This window comes from Montipora foliosa, chromosome 13, assembly GCF_036669935.1.
Source record: "Montipora foliosa isolate CH-2021 chromosome 13, ASM3666993v2, whole genome shotgun sequence".
In the NCBI taxonomy this organism is placed as follows: domain Eukaryota; kingdom Metazoa; phylum Cnidaria; class Anthozoa; order Scleractinia; family Acroporidae; genus Montipora; species Montipora foliosa.
In genome coordinates this window covers 1,579,418-1,589,417 of record NC_090881.1, presented here as the reverse complement: position 1 = coordinate 1,589,417, position 10,000 = coordinate 1,579,418, and the positions used below count along the sequence as shown (strand labels likewise).

General features: G+C 45.5%; 2 protein-coding genes across 2 annotated transcripts; both read left to right on the top strand.

The window, feature by feature from the left end:
* Positions 1–3,107: 3,107 nt before the first annotated feature.
* Positions 3,108–5,705, top strand: LOC137983581 (uncharacterized). The gene has a single exon (XM_068830732.1). It carries the CDS (start codon positions 3,108–3,110, stop codon positions 5,703–5,705), a length of 2,598 nt encoding a protein of 865 aa, XP_068686833.1.
* A 47-nt stretch (positions 5,706–5,752) lies between these two features.
* Positions 5,753–7,813, top strand: LOC137983580 (uncharacterized). The gene has a single exon (XM_068830731.1). It carries the CDS (start codon positions 5,753–5,755, stop codon positions 7,811–7,813), a length of 2,061 nt encoding a protein of 686 aa, XP_068686832.1.
* The last annotated feature ends 2,187 nt before the right edge of the window (positions 7,814–10,000 follow it).

The following is a 10,000-nucleotide window of genomic DNA, read 5'->3' as shown; positions in this document are numbered from 1 at the left end:
TGGATATGAAAATAGTACCCGTTGGAGGTGCTATGCCGTGATCCTCAATTTCGAGCTGTCTTTTTCAGAGTCACTTTCAGCTTCGTATTCATTCACATGTGGTCCTTGTGGAGGTTGCTCATCACCAAAATCTCGGAAATTAAAGAATCATCCACGAACATGAGTTAAGTCGCAATGCATGTCGTCATATGTAAACAACACACTACTTATGTAACTAAATTACTTTGATAATGTATTTGAGCTTGATATTAAGTATAATGATGTACTCTATTCGCTTCCACAAAATGTGCCTCTAAGTTCATCCTCTGAAATGCACCAAATGGATTCGACAAATCAGCTAACACTGGCAGATCTAAACTTTGCTTTACATTCATTATTTTTTTTATTCCTTTATTCCTTTGATATTGCATATCAGACTCTGATAAATACATGAGTGCATCCAAAGCCGGGGGTTTAAATGGCATATGGTCAGCAAACATAATGTGAAGAATTTGCGTGAATAAGAGAAGGCTCTTCCAATAAAACAATAAGTTCATCCTCTGAAATCAATCTGTGATGTTAGCTCTGAAAATGCATATCTCTTGTCTTTCTTAAAGAAGCCATGATTCGGTATTAAGAAAGAATACAGAAAATCAAAACTGCGGTACAATTAATTAGCGATGCCGTAAAATCACTGACGCGACATGCTTAACACAAACAAGTCAAGTCACAGACGCCGGTCTCGACCCAGTTTCACCTCGGCTACTTGGCGCCCGTGTTGACAAAAACGTCTTGAGCTTAAGCTCCCTATATATTGGCATACATGAATGGGTGGACGTACATACGTAGTCGATGACGTCATGGCTATAAAACCTAAATTTCTCGTATTCATAAGTTACCATATTTTCTTAACTATGGTGTTCCGCGCGCCCGCGCTTTTGGTGGACGGAACTCCGCTACAAATTCTGTGGTGAACGTCAGCGTCACAAGTAAAAGATTGTACACCCTACAATAACCAGCGCATTTGGGAAATAATATGACGATTCCATTGTTCGGTTAAAGGAGAGCACTGAAAGCTCTGCAGGATCCGTCCTCAAGCCTGAAGACATTCCAACTGTTGAAGTCCAATGGAGGTCGCTAGTTTGCAAATCTAAATTTCCTCAACTTAAAAAGCATTCAAGAAAACCTCTGAAATGCCAGCTGGATATGGGCTTAACTTCCTATTTATCAAGCCATCATGATTTATTGATTAGCACCTGTTACTGCAACGGAAGTGACGTTTTCGTTTTGTTTCCTGATGATTGACAATTTGCTGTTCCTGATAAGTCTCGTGATTTTAGTCGAGTTTAGTTTTTATGGATTTGAGAACATGATTGAATAGTGAAACAGAATTGTGATTGTGAATGAAGGATTTAGAAAGGCACGTTGTAACCCGCCAACGTTGGTAAGTGATTTTTAAGTGATCATTGTACTCGTCGTAATGATGTGATTTAGTACGGAGATCATTGAAAGGTCAAGAGACTATTGCATGTATTCATGTGCCAGATCGACAGCATGACTGATGATTAATCTTGTATATCGCGTAAATCTCATGGAGCTATGATTGTAAATTAATTTCAGTTGACCATAATACTCAGATGAAGAAAAAACAGAACCAGTGAAAGTCTAGTTTTATGCGTACACAACAAGTGGGCGAATTCGTGCCGTGAAATTTCGTGAAACCATTACAGTCAACAACGAGGGAAGCATTGATCGTGAAGTCAGTGAAAGCCCACGAGAACTTTGTGAGAACGTTGAACTAAAGTGTGAACCTTTTACTCAATATGAGCGCTAGTCATGAAGTCGAACTGGGAAATTTGATTGAATTGGGAAATAGCGTGGAAAATACAGAGAATGAGTCAACGAGGGGTGTCTCTCAGAAACTATGCGAAGCACGTTCGGAATGTCGCGTCAGAAACCGCACTGAAAAGGGATTGGAATATGACCTCGAAGTGGCATCGAAAAAACGAGAACGAGCACTCAAAGACTTAAAGCTGCGTATATCTACCGCAAACACGTCTCTGAGAGAACGGGAGGACCTCATTAGGTTGAACTTCCTAAAAGACAGCCTTGAAGCTGATTTGAATAACTTTAAGGCCATTCATGAAAACGTGACTGATCTATTAATAAGATTAGAGCTCGTTGACACAGAGCAGACAACGCATGATGAGTACACGATTACAAACAACGCCGCCATGGAGTGTCTCGCAGACCTTAAAGCAAATATTAAAGACCTAGAATTAGAACGCGTTGAACTGCTATCGCAAAGATCGTCCCGATCCAAAAGATCTTGCTCAAATAAGTCCGGCCGCACGAGCTCGACAACATCCTCGAAGCTCGCCGCCATTGAAGCCGCGAAGCTAGAACAAAGAATGATTGGACTCCAAAAACGACAGGAAATCGAGAGGCGCCAAGATGAGTTGCAAATACAACAGCGCGAATTAGAACGGATAAGTGAAAGGGAAAGGCTAGAGGAAGAACTATTAACGGCTAAATCTTTTCAAAAAATTCTTCAGGAAGAATGCTTCGATCCGCGCAATAAAGAAGTCATTGATCGATTGCCATGGGAACTTCCTGCCCGTAGTGAAACCGCTGACCCTTCAGCCCCTTTGTCGCCCAGCATTCATAAAGAATCTGCTGTACAGCTCGAGAATAAGGCACGCCTTCACATCAGCTGAGCCGCCTTACGATCAGAAGACTATTTATCCTCGGCATGCAAGGAAACTTTGACTGAGTCAAGAAATGAGTTCCCGTCAAGAAGAAACAGAGTGTCCTTTCCTACACATTTAGACGTAGATACGCCGACCATAAGTGAAGCAGACATCCCAAGAGCGCAGGCGACCGTCTATGGAAACCCAGATCCCCGCTTAGTCGTCAGCGGCGAACCATTCCTGCCGAAGGTCACAACCTCGTCTAGCTTGGCAACACAAATTAATACTGGTTTTCCCCTTAGTTCTATTTATGTGCCCGGTGCGCCAGAAATACTACCATCGCACGCACATTCAAACACCATCTGCGATCCCTTGTTTCAACAAATGCAGAAGGAGAGCTCCGATATCCAAAGAAAGCAGGTCGAAATAATGAGAAGAATGGCCCTCCCAATCCCCAAGCCTCCAATATTCAGCGGTAACATTTTGGACTACCCCAAGTGGGAGATCGCCTTTGACGCGCTAATAGACGAAGAGGCTGTGAACCCGAGCCATAAGCTGTATTACCTCGGTGAATACACAAGCGGCCCCGCAGCGAAGATGATATCCGGCGTACTTGGACTCAGGACGGACGACGCCTACAAGAGAGCGAGGAAAATCTTAAAGGAACGCTACGGCGAAGCGTTCAAGATCTACGAGGCTTATCGAGAGAAATTGTTAAGTTGGCCCGTATGCCATACCAAGGAAGAGCTACAAGAATATGTTGATTTCCTCGTGATGACAAAGGAAACCATGAAAACAGTCAAGTATTTAAACGAGCTCGACAGCTTCTCGGCGATGCGAGGAATCGTGGCACGCTTTCCTACGCACTACGTCAACAAGTGGAGACAAAGAGCCAAGAAGGTGGAGCAAGAGAAGGGAAGGTATATATTCGAAAACCTCGTTGAATTCGCCCAAGAAGCTTCGGCGGATGCAAATCACCCTGTGTTTTCCTTTGACGCCCTCAGCTCGATAAGAAAGGGCCTAGAAAAGGATACGAGTCAGAAGCCAAGCACGAAACAAATTCACCCAAACCCAGATAGAAGAAGAGCCGGAAGTGTAGCCCTTGCAACCAATAGCAATGATGCAAGGAAACCAAACCCGAGTCAGAGTGCGCCAGAAGAGAGAAAATGCGCCTTGTGCGCTGGATCGCATGACCTTGAGAGGTGCAATGAGTTTCTCCAAAAATCAGTAGATGAGAGAGAGCACGTATGTAAACAAAGAGGTGTATGCTACTTATGTCTTCGTCAAGGGCACAGGGTCAGAGAGTGTCAAAGGAAGGGCCAATGCAACGTCTGCAAGAAAACGCACGCAACTCTGCTGCACCGACCTCACACGCAAGAGAAGAGAGAAGGCGAGAACAGGGAGCAAGCCACCAGTAACTGCGTAAGCGCATGCCTGACAAGTGAATGCAACGGAACGACTACCTCCATGATACTACCCGTCTGGCTGTATCACCGAAGCAAACCCGAAGCTGCTGTGCAGGCATACGCCGTCTTAGATGACCAGAGCGACACATGCTTCATAACCGAAGAAACGCGCAAGACCCTAGGCCTAGAGGGTCCCGAGATACCTCTGGAACTAGGAACCATGCACTCCGTAGAGACTGTAAGCACCCAAAGGCTCGAAGGCCTAGTTATTTCAAGTTATGACAAGGGTGAGAATATAGAGCTTCCGAAGACCTACTCAAGAGATCAAATCCCATCCCGCCGAGAACAGATTCCTCGCCCTGAGACTGCACTTAGGTACAAACACCTCGCTTCTATTGCGGATGACCTTACCCCTTACCAAGAAAATCTTAAGGTGGGACTCCTCATCGGAAACAACTGCGTCTGTGCTATAAAGCCTCGAAGTCTTGTTACAGGGAAGCCTTCAGAGCCGTATGCAATAAGAACGGCCTTGGGTTGGGGAGTGGTTGGCGCCCCAAGTGGTCGCGATAACGGTGATGATAATGATGCGACGCCATATGCAAGCTGTCACAGGATAGCCACGAGAGAGATTGCTAACGACAGTCAATCACTCACCCGATTCGTGACCCCGACGACATATAAGAAAGTAATGACACCGCATGCCATCCTACGCATGTTCGAGCAGGATTTCTCTGAAAGGCAAGAGCGTGACAACAGAGAGATGTCCCAAGAAGACAAGAGATTCATCGAGATAACAACTAGCGGTATCCATAAAACAGATGACGGCCATTATAAGATGCCGCTTCCATTCCGTGACCAAATGATCAGCATGCCGTGCAACCGGAAGCTAGCAGAGACACGGCTGGAACAGCTGAGGAAGCGTTTTTTAAAGAATCCAAGATATAAGAAAGACTACATAGCCTTTGTAGAGAAGATGCTTGAAGAGGGTCATGCTGAGAAGGCTCCATCAGAGTACAAGAGGGTGTGGTATATTCCCCATCATGGAGTCTACCACCCCAAGAAACCAAAGAAAATACGCGTAGTTTTCGATTGTTCGGCTGCATTTCAAGGCCACTTTCTTAACCGTCACCTTTTGCAAGGACCAGATTTGACGAATTCCTTAGTTGGGATCCTGTGCCGTTTCCGACAAGACAAGGTAGCGGTTGCCTGCGACATCGAAGGGATGTTTCACCAGGTGCGCGTAAATGAAGAACATCGCGACTACCTCCGTTTTCTGTGGTGGGATAAGGGGGATATAACGAAGGAACCCGAGGAGTATCGAATGCGAGTGCATCTGTTCGGAGCAACGTCGTCTCCAGGCTGTGCGAACTTGGCCCTTCGACAAGCCGCTCAAGATGGTGAGAGCGTTCACGGAGCCGAGGCAGCTACGTTCGTCAAGGAAAACTTCTATGTTGATGATGGCCTCGTTTCGACGGCCACAATCGAGAGTGCTATCTCTCTAGTGAAGAAGGGAGCGGAGTTGTGCAGGAGTGGAGGTTTTCACCTGCATAAGTTTACTTCTAACGAAAGAGAAGTGATTGAGTCGATTCCAGAAGAAGCCCGAGCGAAAACATCAAGAACCTCGACCTGAACACCGATGCGCTACCGCCCGAACGTGTCCTGGGTGTGGAATGGTGCATGGAGAGCGACACCTTTCAATTCCGAATCGCACTAAAGGACAGGCCGATGACAAGGAGAGGTATCCTGTCTTCGGTAAGCTCGATCTACGACCCACTAGGATTTGCCGCACCTTTCCTACTCCGCGGTAAGAGGATCCTACAGCTCTTATTTAAGGAAGCTATTGACTGGGATGATCCGATTCCAGAAACAATGCAGGCCCAGTGGCAAAGATGGGTGAGGGAGCTACCCCTCCTAGAGAAAATGCGGATTCCGCGATGCTTTAAACCAAGTGGAATGACAGATATCAAGAAAGTCGAACTACACCATTTCTCAGACGCGAGCACTGAAGGATATGGACAGTGTACTTATCTTCGCCTCACAGATGTCAACGATCTGGTACATTGCTCACTAGTGATGGGAAAGGCCCGCGTAGCCCCCCTGAAGCCGGTCACAATACCAAGGCTGGAAGTGACAGCCGCACTTACGTCCGTGAGAGTTAGCCGCACGTTGGGACGAGAGCTGACTTATGCTGGAGTAAAAGAAGTCTTTTGGACTGACAGTAAGGTAGTCCAGGGGTATATCTACAATGAGGCGCGTCGATTTCACACATATGTTGCAAATCGCGTCCAGCAAATAAGAGATCACACGAAACCCGAACAGTGGAAGTATGTCGACAGTGATAACAACCCAGCGGATGACGCATCTCGTGGCCTAAGCCCAAAGGAGCTTCTGAAGACATTTCGATGGTTACACGGACCTACATTTTTTTGGGAGCCACTTGATAGGTGGCAAGATTTCGATGATGAGCCTCCCACCGTACACGCAGACGACAAGGAAGTTAAGAAGACAACAGTTCTTAACACGGTCACTATTGAGCCCTCTTACGTGCTGGAGGTGGTCAAGCGATTCTCAAACTGGTTTCGCGCCAAGAGAGTCTTGGGAAGGTGCCTGAACATCGCCAGAACGTGGAAAACAAAGGCGACGGGCGGAGATACGAGGCGCGGCGTGGTGCAAAATTTTGAAGACCCTGTAACTGTCGAGACTATGAGCGAGGCGGAACGACTCGTCATCAAGGCCGTTCAGAATGAAGCCTTCAGGGATAAACTGAGCAGACTAAAGAATGAGCCGAATCCCTCACGCATGGAGGAACCCAGAGTGAAGAGCAAGGAACTCAAGCGATATGGAGTCCTCTTTACCTGCCTCGCATCCCGAGCAATCCATCTTGAGGTCGCATGCAGCCTTGAAACTGACTCCTATATTAACGCCCTGCGACGTTTTATATGCAGAAGAGGCCCAGTACGTCAAATGAGAAGCGACCAAGGCACAAACCTTGTTGGAGCAAAGCGAGAGTTGAAGGATGCGCTGCTCGAAATGGATAAGGAGAAAGTCCAGATAGAAATGCTGAAACGGAACTGTGACTGGTTTGAAACTAAATTAAACGTGCTCTCAGCAAGCCACATGGGAGGCGTCTGGGAACGTCAGATTAGAACGGTTAGAGGCGTACTCTCAGCTCTCTTAGAAACGAACGGACGCCAACTTAACGATGAAGCGCTGCGCACGTTCATATGCGAGGCAGAAGCAGTGGTTAACAGCAGGCCGCTGACTGCAGACAACCTCACTTCAGCCGACACTGTGGAGGCTTTAACTCCAAATCATTTGTTAACGGGAAAGAGCAAGGTCGTTCTTCCACCTCACCTCACCTCTTCCACTTCCAAGAAGCAGACGAATACGCCAAGAAGTGGTGGCGACGCGTGCAGCACCTTACTAACGAGTTTTGGAGCCGTTGGAAACGGGAGTTTCTGCAGTCCCTTGAAGCACGTCAGAAATGGATCCGCCCAAGACGCAAACCTCGAGCAAGATGACATAGTTCTGATCAAGGACGACAATGTTCCACGCAACAACTGGCGCTTAGTTCGTGTGATAAGCGTCACCCAAGATACAGACAAACTGGTGCGCAAGGTTAGCGTTGCAGTAGGCGATCCTAACCTCACTTCCAAAGGAAAACGCCTAGGTACTACGACGGCACTAGAGAGACCAGTCCAGAAACTGGTGCTGCTGATGTCACCTAGCGATAAGTGAAGACCGGAGATTCCCCATCGGAGAGCCAAGACAAGATCTAAGCAAAGCGTGCGCGATGACTCCACTTGATGATTTGCCTATGAGATGTGGACAATGAACACGAATTGTGAATAGAATAAGTGATTATGAACTCATTTGAACTATGATTTAGGGATCTGGATTATTTAAATTAATGTTTCAATTTAGGGGAGCCATGTTACTGCAACGGAAGTGACGTTTTCCTTTTGTTTCCTGATGATTGACAATTTGCTGTTCCTGATAAGTCTCGTGATTTTAGTCGAGTTTAGTTTTATTGGATTTGAGAACATGATTGAATAGTGAAACAGAATTGTGATTGTGAATGAGGGATTTAGAAAGGCACGTTGTAACCCGCCAACGTTGGTAAGTGATTTTTAAGTGATCATTGTACTCGTCGTAATGATGTGATTTAGTACGGAGATCATTGAAAGGTCAAGAGACTATTGCATGTATTCATGTGCCAGATTGACCGCATGACTGATGATTAATCTTGTATATCGCGTAAATCTCATGGAGCTATGATTGTAAATTAATTTCAGTTGACCATAATACTCAGATGAAGAAAAAACAGAACCAGTGAAAGTCTAGTTTTATGCGTACACAACAAGTGGGCGAATTCGTGCCGTGAAATTTCGTGAAACCATTACAGCACCTAAGATGGCTATCCTCAGATGGAAGCCAGCAATACAAAGGTTAAACTGTTTGGTGGCTCTCTCATGAATTTTCTGGGACTAATAGATCTTAGAGTCACTTGCGGTGGTCGAATGGAAGTGCTTAAGTTTAAAGAAGTTAGCCGTTCAAACAAACTAATGTTGTCTGCTACAACCTGCCAATAGCTGGGACTCCTGAAGATGCACTCCCAAGCTGAAATATTATACCCTTAACCCCACAACAAGTCGTTCAGGACTACAGGGTCGTCTTTGAGGGACTGGGCCACATTGGATGTATTTACTAGCTTTGTAGTCGACCCGGCATCAGTACCTGTTCAGCATAATAGTAGGCGTATACCCGTAGTCCTTTGAGAGGAGGCAAAAACTAAACTCGCAGATCTAAAGAAGAAACGTGCATCAGGAAAGAGGAACGTCCAGCACAGGAAACGTTACTTAGTAGCAGTAGTAGTAGTATCCAAGCCAGGCAAAATGAATATTTGCCTTGATCCCCAATAGCTGAATAAGGTCATCAAACGTCCAAATATCACATTTCTAGTCTCGAAAAACTGCTACCAAAACTATGCAAGGTCAAGGTTGCCAGGTTTAATAAAAGACCAAGTGAAAGAATGACGTAATAAACATATGACATCTCCCCTCTAGCTAATGAAAGGAGTAATAAACATGTAATCAAAAAAATCAACATTGCCCACTGTTTATTGATCAATATCTGTCACAGTCATACAAAGTTAATGATTCAGCTGATAACAACAACTCGGATTAGCGATGTACTAAATGATTCACTGTGTTTAATCAACTAATTACATACAAAGTCATTTTAATCTGAGTGGTTGTGCAGCTGGGGGTAAGTTGATCATTGTAAAGCGCCTTTGAGACGTTTGTGATAAAGGCGCTATATAAATGCACCACTTCACTTCACTCTATTAGATCTAGTGCGGGTAATACCAGTGGGCTGGTTGGTGTCACTCTCTTGGCACTTTGTGATCCTTCTGTCACTTGTTGGACTCGTGGATGGTGCTTTTGTTGCCATCAGGGGTCTCGATGATGTCTCTCGTAGGCCTGTCTCGTATGTAGGGAGCGTCGTTTCTGGTTCAGGCATTGTTTGTTTTTAGTCGAACAGTGTCACCAGTTTTGACGAAAGGTAGTGACTTGGCTCCTCTGTCAACATACAGCTTCTGTTTTCTGTTGAGCCAGGAGCTGGGACTTGGCATCTGTTGGAATCTTGTATCCAGTAGCTGTTTTGTAGTGAGAAGTTTGATCTTGTTTGTTTGAACTGGTGAATAGCTCTGGCCAGTTATCGGCGTATTTCTGCCTTCGAGCAAGGCAATGTATGGTTCAGTGCCGTCTCCATAAGCTTTCTTTAGTACAGATTTGGCTGTCCCAATGGCCTTTTTTACTCTCCAATTAGCTTGTGGGTGCTTGGCACTTGTAGTTGCGTGCTTTAAGTGCTACAGTGACCTAAAAATTAACTTTTATTTTTCTTTGGATTTCAAAACTATGT